This window comes from Gallinula chloropus (assembly GCF_964237585.1).
Source record: "Gallinula chloropus genome assembly, chromosome: 13".
NCBI lineage: Eukaryota > Metazoa > Chordata > Aves > Gruiformes > Rallidae > Gallinula > Gallinula chloropus.
The window spans coordinates 3480452-3495379 of record NC_140098.1 but is presented as its reverse complement, the minus strand read 5'-3'; the positions used below and the strand labels follow the sequence as shown (position 1 = coordinate 3495379).

The following is a 14928-nucleotide window of genomic DNA, read 5'->3' as shown; positions in this document are numbered from 1 at the left end:
CTCTTTACACTTTTCAAAAGCACCACACTTGGCTTTCAAAAGATCAACACAGCATAAAAACCTGAACTGCAGTGGTGGTGCCAAATCAGTCATTTCATCAGTCTGCAAGTTGAATTTAACAGGGGATCTTTTCCAAATGGATCGTTCTGGTTCTGGATGTGTTGAGAACTGGCACGGAAATGGCCCAATTTACATGCAGCGTATCTAGTCTGTTATTTCCACTTCCTCTGGAGCAGAATAATTTTATTTTATTGTAATTCTGGATACAGGTAAAGACAGCAGTGATGGATTTATTTAAAATATAAATTCAGGAAGGCTGGATCAATTCTCATGAGAATGCAAGGAATTTTTTAAACATACAGATGTGTGATTTGCATGTAAATCATCAACACATGGTAGAAAACAAACCATAAAAAAAGATTCATCTAACTTCCTATATGGAAGACATATATTTCCCCAGAGCTCTGAGGTTACTGTAAAAGCTTATGCAAAATATGAAAGTGTGTACATTCTATGTACATCTAATACTTGTTATAAAATAGCAATGTTTGAATTGTCTCTCTCAATTATTATTTTTACAAGAGTGTACTTTGTTTTCCAATGAAGACAATCACCATAATCAGTTCAAAAGTACATCTGGAGAAGAACACAAAGCTGAAAAGACAATACAAACCCCACTGTCCTCCTCTTTTTTTCTTAATAAGGTATCAACATTCAATCATAAAGCGGTTGGTAACCAGTGAAGTCTTGTATGAAACAAATATAAATACAAGGGTACCTTTGCATAGAAAGGGGCTGCTAACCCTATTAAACAGAAAACAGGTTTAAAAGATGAATGTTTAGTAAGTGCCAAACCATCAAGTCGATATGACTGCATTTTGAAACCATGGCTACACTTGTACCGGGCACACGACTACAGGGGTCGGTAATTTTCTGCAACAGTTTGGCCCCCCTGTGTGCCAATCTTTTGAATCTATTCCTCTGTAACGTGGTTTTTACTTGAGAAAATTGCCATATTTCTTTAACAAGCTAGTCTTTGGATGACTGTGGAATCTCATAGGAGGGAAAGCTGGCCTGATGCTTCTTTCTTAAATGCCACGATTTAATCCTGCTGAAACCTATCACTCCTAAAAACTTATTTGCTTCTGGGAATCCAAGTTTTAAATAACGTGAGACTGTATTCTCTAAGACCAGAATTCAAGAAAACTAGCGAAAATGCTAGCATTTATCTTATCATGCTTGCTGCAATGTGATAAGGTGCTAACTTTTGGAAATCAATTCTACACTCCTTGCTGGGACAAAACCTCCACTGAGGGAAAGCAAGTAGGGAGTGCAGAACAGCCCTTTGTACCATTGTTTAAGAAATGCTGCCATTTACAGTTACAGTTTAGTGGTGAATTATTTGTTCAAGTAAAACGGTGTCTCAGTGAAAATGTCTAGATAAAAGAATGCATATGTACAAGATCAGAAAAGGACCCCTCACCTCTGATTTAAAAATAAATAGCTGGCTTAGATGGTTATTACTGGAATCGCATCTTTAAAGGAACAGGAAAGTCATTTTTAGATTTCTGTCTTCTCTTTCAAACGGCTTCCTGGTAAGGGCAATGTCTTTTCAGAGTTCTGTGACGTGCATCGGGTAGCTCGGAGGTGGATGTGATGGTAATTTAATATTAAGGCGCCTGATATGACAGCCGTGGCAGAGCAAGTGGCCCTCTAACGGGTAACAGCGGTGGCCTTCCTCGTCATTGAGCTGCAAGCCACAGTCCTAGGAGAGATATATACATCCCAGGTTAGTAAGTCAGGTACATCACCTCACAACAAGGTTCATCTACATTGAATAGCCCTGAAAGCTCCCTCCCATGCCTCCAAAGGCAGCAACCTCCAGAGTTTTTGGTAGGTGGACCCTGACTATCTCATACTGAACAAAATGACATCACTGAAACCTAACAGGAGTCTATCGTAGTACCCAGCATTATCTCTCCCACAGTTTCCCATTCTGGTCTCTTCATCTAATAAATTGATGCAAATCAGACAAAACCAGGCCAAGGATTGACCCTGACACATACAACCTGGAAGGTGTTACAACAGAAAAGGAGCTAATCCACAACAGGCAGCAAGCAGGAGCTGGAGGAGCAGAAGTAGAGAATGAGAGGAGTGGGGGAAGGGGAGATGAGACATGTTTTACTTCCAAAGTAGGGCTACACTTTTTCTGGTTTGGAATTTAAAAAATAATTTAAAATCTCCAAGGCCAATGGTCCATCTGTAATGGAGATTTGTGCCCATCCCAGAGGTACTAATATAGCTACAGGGACGACACGGATGAACAACAGCGCCGGGCACAGCAGTGATTGTGCCTGCTGACTATTAGGTACACTGCAATAGAAACAATCCTTTTTTTCAGTTGTCATTGTTATAATTTTGAGGACATTTGAAAGTCATGGAAGTTTTGTGCTTGGATTTTAAATTTAAAAGCTTTTAACTGGACACAAGTATGATTTTTCAGCTTTTGTTTCTCAAGTTAAAATAATCAAATTTTACAATGTTGAAAAAAGAATGAAAACCAGGTTTTAAAGCAAGCTTTGGAACTAGAGGGTTAGTTTGGGAAAGCTTTAATCAAAGTTTCTGCCAAGGTAGTTTTCTGTGTGTTACAGTCCTTTATGTAAGGTTTAGAATTAAATTTCTCATTAGAATGAAACAATTTGAGATACCCTACAGATGTGCCAAGCATTCATACCTTTTTCCCCTCTGCAAAATGATATTCCTTTTTTGCAATGAGAAAGCCTGCCTTCTCAGTGGATTTCAGTTCCAGGATGGAGGTCTCTTGATCTGTAAACTGCCTCAAACTTTCAGAAGTCAAGTGGTTGCACGAGGAAGAGATGGAATAGAAAACCAGCAAAGTTTTCAAACTGACTGTGGACTTTGCATGGGCACCAGGTGCTGACGACACTCTCGGCATGTCAGAAGTGGTGCCGAAGTTGTCACAGCCTTCGCAAAAGGCTCCACCACAAGATACTGGCACGAAGCTTTCTAGTGGTACTTGGAGGCAGCAGTGACTCAGGCTGAGTGCCCCATTTAGCCCATTAGGCAGTAACTTACCCCCGTTAACACATGGCTAACCCCCTGATTTCTGTACATAAATGCACTCTGCCATTCTGGGCAGATGTGGAGGCAGCTTGATTTGCCTCAAACTGTTCGAAGAATGGGGAAATGAATAATGAAACAGAACTGAAAATAAACCCCCATTGGGACATTCTAATATAAAGTCAATAGCCTGAGAGAGAAGGGGAGGGAGCTGTCATCTTAGGTGAAGCCTGCACAAAGCAATAGATGGGGGGAGCAGGAGGAGGAAAGTACAGCTCTCCAAAATGCTGCCATTTCCTGTGCCAACTTCTCTTTAAAAATTAATAGAGAATGGTGGAGTATCAGGTGTATCTGTTGGAAGGAGAGTGCTGAGTGGATGGGGGTTTCCTTACACTTAGATCTTTCAAGATGCCTTGGAATGTTGTTACTTTCTCCCTTAATCCCAGGTCTCTTTGTAAAACCTTTTTGTGCAAACATGCATGGAACATCTATTGCTATGTGCTTCTCTCTGGTGCTAAGACTGTTAGGTAGCACAGTTAGGAACTGTGTGGATATTTTCATGTCATAGCAGAGTGCCAAACCTACAGCAAAAGGAAAGCTTTGCAAAGCAAGGACTGAACTCAGCTCTCTGAAGCAAGAGCACTAATCCCTCAACTTGATCTGCCCCAATAAACATTTAGATGTTCTGTACAAAAAGAAACTACTCCCCCAAATACGACAAAGTCAGTGGTATCCCAGTCTCTTTTCTAGTAAAAGAATCAATATTCATCCAGTGTGGAATAAACAAAGTTTCCCCAGAAAAGTCTTCCAGTGTAGGGTGAGGGTCCTCTGCACAGGCAATGGGAATTCAAATCTCAGATCACAGCAACACAAGCTGTGTCTGGAGATCAGGAAAACAAGAATCAGCACCCACTCTTTGTTCTCTCCCCATCTGGATGTATTGAGAAAATTCAACCCAACCAACCAAACCCAACTCCTGAAGTTAATGTACTGGGAGGAAAAAAAAGAAACTACTGTGGTACTGGAGATGGCAGCACTGCCTGCAGCCCAGCTGGCACTCACCCCTTCGCCTCCCTCCGCCCAGGCATGCAAGACCCAGCACGCGCACCCTGAGGTGCATCAGGCACCTACCACGAGGCTGCCGGTTACCAGCAGAGCCGCGCGCTGGGGCGGGCTGGCAGAGGCCCAGATGCTTACCTCGCAGTGATAGCACTCCACATGGTAGTCTTTGTCCATGGACACCACCCGAATGGTCTCCTCGGAGCCCTGTTGAGGCAGCAGAGAGAAGGTAAGAGTGGGCTTATAAACAGTTTTCTCAATCTTCTGTCAGTGCCCAACCTACCACTATGCAGAGCTGCTTCCCTTAGGAATCCCCCTCTTCCTTGTGGAGCTTTGACTGCTGAGGGTCTTGGTGCCCCCTGGTTTTGCTGTGTAGCAGCAGCGTGGGTGCCTGGAATATCTAGGCTGTAGAGGTTATTTGGAGAGTGTAGCCAGAATTTCATCCTCAAGGGATGAATTTTCCAAGGGCACCCAGTATGTGAGTCACCAGCTACAAACTATGACCTGCTGACTGGGTAACTTTTCCTTGTGGACATCCTGGCTTGAGTTTTCCAGGACTTGCATTTCCCTCAAGCCATCTGCTGCCCAGCTATTCTGCAAATGCACATGTCGCTCTGTGTACCCCATAGGGATTTACATACCAGTCCAGCAGGTAATTACGTGCACAGGTCAAAACCTCAGTGCGAGGGTGGATGCAATGGAGTTGCATAATGCCTGGCTGGGCCCCAGGCCCTGCAGAGCAGCCCATACCCTTCTTGTAACCTCACAGACTCTCCCTGATCCACTCTGAAGCCTCTGAAGACAGAGCTCATTGAATTTGTTGCTCTGCACTGTTTCCAGGACCAGGTGTGGTTAGAACATCAGATATGACGTAGACTGTCTGAGAGAAGCTGTGGGCAAGTTAGTACCTGTGCTGCTAGACTTGAACTAACCTAAGGAACCTCCATGGGAAAGAACGTGGTGTCTATCCTGCTCATCAGATGAGTCAGCAGTAGGACTGCTTGCTTCCACCTTCTCCCCCCCTGCCCTTTTCTTCCTTTTTTCTAAAGTAATTTTATAAAACACAAATCCAGTGGTATTTATCCAGTGAGGGTTTTCTCCCCACAGCCCACCAGCAGGACAAACAGTTCTGGCTCAGACAAAGGTTTTAGTTATGTGAAATAATGACAACCAGAGAGTGACGTGCAGAGGGATGGAGGTGGGCATGCTGAGAGGCTGTAGCTACAGGCTTTATTGGGGCACAGCAGCTTATAGAATGGAAGCTCTGTCTCTATAAACATGACAAGAGGAAAAGGAGGAAGGCACTGAGGTCCTTGCTTATAAATGAGCTAGTCAGTGACCTCAGCAATAGCAACTCCAAGGGTCTGTCCTGCACCCACCAGAGGAGGAGGAAGCACTGCTCTGGGCTTGCAGAGAAACGGTGTCTTAACGCAGAAGTCTTCTTGTGCTAACTAATCTGTCAGGATGGGCTGAGGTTGCAAGCAGGCCATTCATCTGGCTTCCCTGTTAAGACACCTTTGCTACTGCCTTTTCCACCCCTTTAAGCACTCTCATTACATTGCCACCCCAGGACAACAGACTGCGGCTTTTTCACAGGGTCGGGGTAACCCTTGGCTGTCTTTTCAAGTTTGGGTGTCTTAACAGATCCACATCAGAAATGCAAACGTAGCAGACAAGGAAAATTGCTACTTGAGCTAATGGGAAATTCTAAAAATAAACAGGGCATTACTTCTTGGGTTGTTCTTGGAGCCTCGGTCAGGGCTTTCAATTAAATGAGATTTACAACAGCATAATTAAGACCTGGAAAGCACCCTAAAGATACAAAGTACTATGCTGAGTAACTAGTACAGCTATTACAACCTCTGGAAACATTTGGGAGTGACATTACTGCTGAACTATATTTAATTTAGTATCTAACATGGTACAGATTCTGGAAGAGGGAGGAAAAGTATCTAAGGAGTTTTTAGAAAGTGTTCATATGCCAACAGCTGTTTTCTCTAAAGAGCCAACATGTACCTGTGCTGGTAGGATCGGCTGGTTACAGGAAGCGCATTTTGGTGCAAAAACCCTAGAGTGCAAGAAAAAAGTGTTCAAATCACATTTAAAGCTTCTTCAAAAAGTAGAACAAGGAGCTATTCTACCCATGTCTTGTTTTTAGCAAAACGTAGAGCCACAAGATTTGAAACACCTCTAAATGTTTGATGATACTTAGTAAAAAGAAGATTTGGAAGAGGCTCATCAACCCCAGCTTTATTGCTTAGGTCTTCCTGACCTGTAGACATAGTGTGTCCAGCCCTCTTCCCACATACGCCCTTACCTTACCTTGTTTTACTCAAAGCCATTCACATTCTTCCAGACTTTGGCTGCTTTGACTACAAAGCAGCTCCTCATGTGGGGCCTGACACCACCGAGACATAACTATGCTAAACAGAAGAGGCTGATCATAGGGAGGATGTACTTAAACCAAATACATCAGCTGGTCTTATGCACAGCTGCATTTTACAACAATCCCTGGGCCACCATTCACTCTACCCCGTAACATGGTCAACTTAACTGATAGGGTGGAGTTCAGAATGATTTACTCTTGCTGCACAAGCCAAGTTAACTGGAAGTAAGAGCATTCACATTGCCTTTGAGCAGGAACAGAAAGGAGGCCAACAGCAACCACTTAAACCACAAACCTTTTTGTCAGGTGAGGCTAAAACCATTCTAACCCTAGCTGCTAATTACATGTCTACTGCCCAGTCGACATTAACCTAAACTTACACTCACCAGTGGCATGTACTACCAGAACCTTGAAAGAGCCAGCAGAACCTACTATCACTTGCAGAATTAGCTTGCTCTAATTAATACCCAAAATCCTGAAAGAAGTAGAGAAAGCCACCAGAGAAATACATGCTCTGACACAACTTGACTTTCAACCTCACCTGGCCACTGTTTGTCATACTAGGCCCCCATGAAGCAACTTCTAATGTAACTTTAACATACTTAACAAATGGAACATGTGAGAGCAACACTTAAGGGACATCTCAGCAAAGAAGAACATCCCTTTTTATCTACTGCAAGGCTGACAACTCTACCAGTAATTTAACCACTATGATTTCTGCAAGCATGCAATGGCTCTGTGTACTTACGTATGGTAGTCTTTGACACAGTAAATATTGTTCTCCACATCTACAGTGAAGGGCACTCCATCCAAACACTCATTACACACCACGCAGCGAAAGCAGCCAGGATGGTATGACTTTCCAAGGGCCTGTAAGATCTGAAGAGGAAAACAGCAAAATAAGTGGATGCATGATTACAGGAGATCCCCCCATGTGCTGCTGTGTCTGAATCTTAATAATGACAGTGAGGAAAAGCACTTCAGGATGAAATGACCACTCTGCCTGTCTGTCAGCAAGGGGCCTTTTAAAACACTAGATGTGCTTATTTCAGTGGGTTCCCAACAGAGAGAGAACTCTGAAAATCAGGCTGGTGCCCATCAGCCTTAGCTCTGCAGGGCCAGTACTGCCAACAGAAATGAAAATGGCTTGAGAGACCACTGCCTGGAGAGTCTATTGCAGCCAAATGCAAGTTACTGGGATACAGAGTTAATTCACAAAACTTAACAGGCTCTGACAGGCAGAATCCAAACCAGTCATTACTCAAACTTTAAAATAACAAAGCAAGCCAATAAATAGCTGTTACTTAATAATTAAGGATCCCAGTCCTCCACAGTTACTGACTGGTTACTCAGTCACAGAGGTCCACTGGTTTCTCTGAAAATCCCATCTATATCCATGTGTCCAGGCTTTTCCTGTACTGACCTTCCCTAGTGAATTTTAAAGGTTTCAAGGAAAGGCCTGATGCAGCCTGAGCTATGCTGCTACAGAACAGCTCCCCTCCTTCCTGACATCCTTCTGTGTAATGCTCAGCGTGGCACTGAGACATCAAGGAGAACACACCAAGCCTGTAAACAGGCCTCTGGGAAGAGTGAGACATGGTGTCCCCTCAAGGCAGCGCTCACAGCACCAACTGCATACATCACAGGTCTATGAAATACCTACGACAAGTAATTTTGAAGTATCTGCTAGCAGCAGCACTCAATTTGGAGTGGCTAATTAGTTGGAGATGAAAAGTCTCCACAGGCCAAGCTGTCATGGCCCTGTAGATGATTCTAGATTAAAACAACAGGAAATAAGAAGGGGCAGACAAGAAAAATGCAGAAAGTCAATTTATTTAAACTTTTTTCCCCCTCTAATGAAGCCCTGGAGCTCCTCACACTCAACTTGCAAGCCTGTTCCTAAGCAGGAAAAACCCAGGTGTGCACGTGCTGCTATTGCTGCAGCTGTGTAACACCCCTCGTGCTGCCACCCCTCTGCAGAGAGCAACTCCAAATTCAACTGTGGTTTCCACCCTGAGAGGCTTCAGCTGCACCCAGGACAGCGGGGCTGCGGCTTTCTGCCCCCCAGCTGCACGCGGGCACCGCCGCTGTGCAGACGCTGCTCCCCTGCACTCCCGGGCAGCAACACGAAGGAATTAGCCAAATCAGACTGCTTCATTCCTGGAGCTCCCAGAGCTGTTTCCTTTTGTCAGAGCACACTTGCTGACGGGAGGCAGGCAGACGAGCACCTGCCAAGCTTCCAGCTACTGAGCTTCACCAACGAGATATTATGGACTCTTGCCTGGGATTCTGCAATTAAGGGCTGGTGTAAAGCATGCAAGCAGGGATACCCCTCCCCCTCCCAGCATGACACAGCTCTAGAAATTTGCTCTTGGGCTGAAACGAACAATATCCTTGTCCAACCAGTGGTGCCAGGATCTGAGCCAGAATCCTCATTAGTGGAGTGAAGTCTCCCTTCAGCTCCTGCTGAACCTCTTGTGTTTGCAGCGCAATGGCTACTTGTGTTAGGTGTACCGAGGTTCGTATACACGTTAAAGCAAGAGGAAAATAGCCAATACCACACGGTCTGTGCCTTCTTCCACACGCTAGCCACTTCATTTTGTTTGGGCATTTCTGCTTAGGAAGAACAGACTAAATTCTTCCTGCTTTCACCCCTTGAAAAGATGCCAGCAGTATCTGGCCCAACCCACAGCCCTTTGATACTTTTACTGTAAAAGTAACTCTGGCTGCTGCTCCCTACAAACCCCAGCAGCAGTAACACATTGTAACTGACACAGCCAGTGGCAGAAGGTAAATAAAGCCAGTCACAGAGCAGGAAACAAACTTCAGGACTATTGATAATGTTGTTCTTTTTAGCCCAAATTCCTTCCCTGTGCAGAGCTCTTGCTATTCCACTGTCTTACAGACCACAGCCTCTGTTTTCCTCTGCCATGTTCTCACACAGAGCTGTGCTCTATTTTCCCCCTTTAGTATTAAAATTCTATTTTTTTTTAAACTGGCATGTGGCAGAACAACAGCCTCCCCTAAGAAAAGCAAAGCAGCCCAACTTACTGTACTTGGTAATACAGCATGAAGGTATTTGTGCTTATTTCCTGCCTCAGTTTCAAAACTTACCCTGAAAGCAATGAAGACACAAAAATATCTGACTAGGTAAAGAGCACAATGTCTCACAATGCAGTACCAGAGTACATGAAAAGCAAGCTACCCCACGGTTAGGAATTTAGGTCTCTTACCATTTCCATTATGAGGTGTCCACAAACAAAGCACTTGTCCGCTGTTTGCTGAAAACCTGAATACTGTGCAAATGACAGAAAAGAAAGGATTATTAGTAGCCACTCCTCCAGCTGCAGAAATGCCTTTTAAGTGAGTGCTGTGCCACTTCCCAGACTGTGCTGTGTATGACAGTGAGCTACAAGAAAGGTTTGGGGAACAGCAACTCCAAAGTCTTCACTCTGCTCTTGCAGCATGTATGGATGCCAACTCGGCCTTCTGATCCACTGCAGGGTTTTCATTGAGATGTCCAATGCAACAATATTATTTTAGGTTTGGTTTTTGGTTTTGAAGCCTATTTGGTGAGTTTGGGCAGCTCCAGCCTGCAGTGGGAAATGGGAAGGTGGAACAGGCCTGGCAGCCCTCTCAGGTTTGGTGCCAGGGACACAGCATCAGGGATCACAGCTCTGATCCCTGAGTGCTTTTGACCTTAGCTTTGTACTCGTGTCCCCGAAGCGGATCCTGTTTCAGATGCCAAAGTCTGTCTTTAGCCCTGTGTTTAGAGATACACAAAAAATATCTAGGTTATCAGGCCAGATGACTGACCTACCAAACAACTACCCTACAGGCATGAGGCATTTGCCCGAAGAACTCCAGCCATGTAATTTTGAAACTGGTATTTGCAGTGGCTGAACTTTACTCCCTCCCACTGCAGTCCCATGGAAGAGAAGTGCTGCATGTGCACTCCTTCCTGCCAGAGGGAAGGGATGCCCAGTTATTTGTACAGCATTGCACAGTGATACTTATTTCAGCAATGAGGATTCTAGCAAAACTCACCTGAAATGTACTTTAGCTCCATAAGGTAAAGGACAGGGCATGGGGAGGATGAGTGTAAACCGGACTCTTCTCCCAGAGCATCCTCAAAGCCTCAGCCCAACAGAGCTTCAGGCTTGCTCCACTCCCCCCTTGAGCTAATGGGGATTAACTGTCCCCTTCAAAAGCCAGTGGTTCCCAGCCTCGTGCTGCCATATGTTTTCTTTTTTATTGGTGTGAGGGGGTTACATATCATTTCAGATCAATATGTTGGAGACAAAATTATTGTTGCTATGCAACAAAGTGATTTTGAAGGAAAAGGTGCCACAGACCTTTGATGGGCCCAGAATGTCATTAAACAATGGCATGGCAGCTGTCACAGCTCTGAATCTAGTATGCACCAAGGAACACAACTCATGCAATCTTTAACTTAATACTTCATCAAGAGAGACCAGGATGTTGAAGAACAAATATACAGATGGGCAGTCCTAGCTGGTTATTTCTGCGAGATACTTTTTTCCTTTTTTCTTTTTTCTGATGCAGAAAGAAGGCCAAACTGCTTGGGATGCTTCTTGGCTGCACTGTATCTGAGTAACCATCTGGCTAGACTATTTCCTAAGGTTGTGAACTCAAGGGTTACTGGAAACAGGTGGGTCGGTCCTGGTGGCACAGACAGCAGAGGATTAACAACAGTACAAACCCAGCTAATTCTAAAATCCTGATGGAACGAATTTACCGGTACCATCTGGCTGTCGTTTGATAAGGAATGCAAAGGAGCATTTACCCAGCTATTGATTAAGAGAGAACACTATTCCCCAGGAAGAGAATGGCACAGTGGTCAGATTAATGTCATTTATTGCTAACTAGATTGTCATGAATTACACTGTTTGTCAGAAAGAAAGGTTCTGCTGACACAAAGCACTCTTTATATGACTAACCCTATTAAATTAAACCCATGATTTGTTTTTAACATGAGAATTGTTTTTTGTTAAACACATCCAGAACTGGATTACCCAGTTAAGAAGACTCTGCAAAATGGCAGCAAGTCTAACAGCAGTGATAAAATACTTCATGGGGAGCTGTCCTTCACCACTACACTCTTCTGTGATCACAGTATCGATCCCAGACAAACTGAAGACCTGGTTCAGCGAGATCAGGGTTTCAGATTCAGCTCTGCTTGAGCTTTAAATCTATCAGGAAAGGAATAACAGTCTCAGATCCCAGCAGCACCATTTTCTACATGATAGTAGGACTGTAGACACTGCTGTTTCAAGGTAAACTAAATGATTTCTACTACATTTTTGTAGCTCACATGTCAACTTCAGCTTTGCAGTGTTTGTTCTTAACTTGGAGCTTCCAAGCAGGGCTGTTATGCTAAGTTTCCAATTTTAGAAGCAGAGCTTACAAATCAAAACTTCAAATATCCATTCAATGGCAGCCTCTCTGTCTTTGAAGCACTTGGTTATTATTAATTTTCACAAGTCTCACATGTGCAACAAGAGAGGAACTGTGACTGGCTCCAGACCGCAGACAATGCAGGATGGCATCTTGATTATCACTCAGCACACCTCAAGGATGCGCTCCCAGCATGGCTGGGTGGGAGAAGCTCTGGTGCCTCAGAGCATATGAGCTGGATAACTGCAAGAGAAGAGGAGGTCATGCTCTACTGACTTGTAGCCTCTTTTATTACTGACATAGCTGCAGAGGGGGAAGGAGTGTTTGCACTCAGCAGCCCTCCCTGACAATCTGGAGACCTGAAAGCCAGACTGAGGTGAAACAGTGAAGTAACACAGGCTGATAGGCAAGACCCTAGCAGAGCAGCCAAATCACAGCTATTCATACTGTGCATGTGGTGGTTCATACACACAATTTCATCTGGGATGTAAGCAGTACTTGGGCTCAATTCTAACCTTACTCTAAGAGGGGTTTTACATGCCAGGGTTTTTTTTTTTACTTAATATTTTGTTGGCAGACAAGTGAGATGATGTAAATACAGACCAATCTCAAACTAGACAGAAATGCTACAAAGTCTACAGACAGTCTGTATCCAGGACAAATAAGCCTAACTTTGAACTTTCCCAAATATTCATTATAGATGCTCATTAAGCATATATAAACACATTGAAAGAAGTTGTTATAAAAAGAACAGCTCTGAAATTCAAAGCTGTTACCCTTTACTCTCACTTCTGTGACTTAGAAAGAAGATGTGAGTTACCAGGATGCAAAGAAAACAAGTGCATGTTGAAGAGCTGGTATATTATTTTTCCTGGTTTCTTAGTTTGGTCCCAACTATTTTCTCCCATATTTACCTTGTTCTTGACTTCTCTCCCAGGATAATAAAATCTCACTGTATGTGCATGAATCAAGACTTTGTAATCCAGCTCACCAATACTTACATAAAAATAAGACTCTGGGGAACTAAATAAACCTTGAGAAATATGTTAATTATGTCAGAATAGAAGAGTAAAAATAAAGTACAAAACTTGGCTGGCAGAACTTTTCTTTGTTTGCTGCCCACTATACTTCGATTATCAAACAGGCAAAAAAAATCTCTAATGATTCTGTCCAAGAGTCTTTGTTTCAATGTAAGAAGAAAACAAGTCCCCTTCTGTCCTCAATATTTAGGCCTGTTAATGTCCTTCTGTGATAATCTCAGGGTTTATAACTCTTCTGTCTAATGTGCAATATAGCCAAAGAAATTAACAATGAATTTTGAGCATATAATGAACAATTATGCATGGAGGATAATCCCACCAAGTACTATGAGAAACAATTTCTTCTGTCTGCCCTCAGTCCTGTAACCAATCTTGGGTGTCTAACCGGGGTCTTTTAAAGTCTGATGTTCTCATAATGATTTTCAAAAGTAAAAACACTCAGAAAATAGCATGCCTGAAAAAGGCTTCAGGACCCAAAGTTTCTACCTTAGGCGATGTCAGATCTTTGAAAAGACATGTCACTGCTTCTCCGCTGCATGCCTAACCGTGCCCAAGGAGAGGCTGATGCACTTCCCTGCTGTTATGCACTCAACTAAACAAAACCTTCCTCCTGGAAACAGACCCTGGAATCTCATTCAGACCCATTTTCTTCTTTGATGAGGATGTTCAAAACCTGCTAAAGGTTTGTGCAAGCAGATTCAGTGGGTTACATTTCAGTAGGTGTGGCAGTTGCTGCCCCGGTAATGGTATGAAGCCGTAAAAACTACAATGCACTGTTACAGCATGGCAAAGTCACTGAATGTGACTGCTCAGCCTAGACTTGAGATTCCTGCTCTTTTATGCTTTAAGGGCTTTCTGAGAGGGATGATCAGGAGGTTTTGCCAAACTGCTTCAGGCATTTAATTCTGAAAACTAATTTCTGAATTGGGTGCTAGGCTAATAATGTATTCCAACCCCAGGCTGCCTGTAATCCCTCACAGCCTCTCTTCTCCTTGGTTTCCCATTAGCAGAGCATCTGTCTTCTCACTGCTTTATTGTTTGCTCTCTGCATGGGACCCTTAGTACATGGGACACAACAATGCAAGAAATTCATGGGATCACGTTAAGAGAGGGAGAGAATATCAAATTTGGTTTCATGCAGATGGGGTTTTGTTGTTGTTGGGTTTTTACACACATATTTAAATGCAGCGATTAAACTGAACTGAACAAAATGGGGCCTTCTCAGGCTCAAAGATACGGGAGCCTCATGGCAGGTGGCAGAGATTAAACTAAAGGAAAAGAGTCCAGAACTTTACTCTTCATCTTGCTGAAACCCTTTCATATGCCCTGTTCCGCCACCCTGCCTTGCTGCCAGTGAGGAAACGTTACTGCAGCAGCTTATCTTCTTGATGCTGTGTTTCCACTTCGTTATGTTTGAAGGACATGGGTAGGGCGAGGAGGGACTTCATGTTCTGCACAAAGGTAACACTTTGTTTGGCCGTGCACAAAACTCTGCCAAAACTCAGGAATTCAGCTGATAGCAACCTCTGCCTTAGCAGCCAGGCGTTTTCTAGCCTCTGAAAAGGGAATGGCCATTTCCTTCCTAGGGCACCTACAGATACCCATGTGTGACTGCTCACCAAAGCTACTTTCTGTCTGACTAATTAAGAGCAAATAATGACCTTCTTACCTAGACTTTCCTTAAACAAAGTCCTGTGGAAACTTTTGCAGGGATAACAATCAAGAAAAAAACCTGAAGCAACAACTTTGACTCTGAATCGTATCATACAGCCCAAAATGTATTAACTTGACTCGCGCCGTACATACAGCACTTCATGTTGCACAGCTCTTGCTGTGGGTTATTTATTGTCACTGCTACCATCTATTATGTACACTGCAAAAGCAACTGTCAACATTAAGAACATATCTTCCTGGAAAAAAAAAGATATCTGGATTTTATTCAAA

The 14928-nt window shown here is 43.6% G+C and overlaps 1 protein-coding gene across 1 annotated transcript in view; it reads right to left on the bottom strand.

Annotated features, from left to right (window-relative positions):
- Window positions 1–1612: 1612 nt before the first annotated feature.
- Window positions 1613–14928, bottom strand: part of WTIP (WT1 interacting protein) — a gene marked incomplete at its 3' end in the record, with an annotated part of 79409 nt that continues 66093 nt past the window's right edge. The window contains exons 4-8 of the mRNA XM_084269884.1: window positions 9760–9822; window positions 7275–7405; window positions 6157–6208; window positions 4279–4347; window positions 1613–1765 (exon numbers count right to left, since the gene is read on the bottom strand). Of these exons, the coding sequence (XP_084126010.1) occupies window positions 1613–1765; window positions 4279–4347; window positions 6157–6208; window positions 7275–7405; window positions 9760–9822 (468 nt within the window). The remainder of the gene's footprint in view (window positions 1766–4278; window positions 4348–6156; window positions 6209–7274; window positions 7406–9759; window positions 9823–14928) is intronic.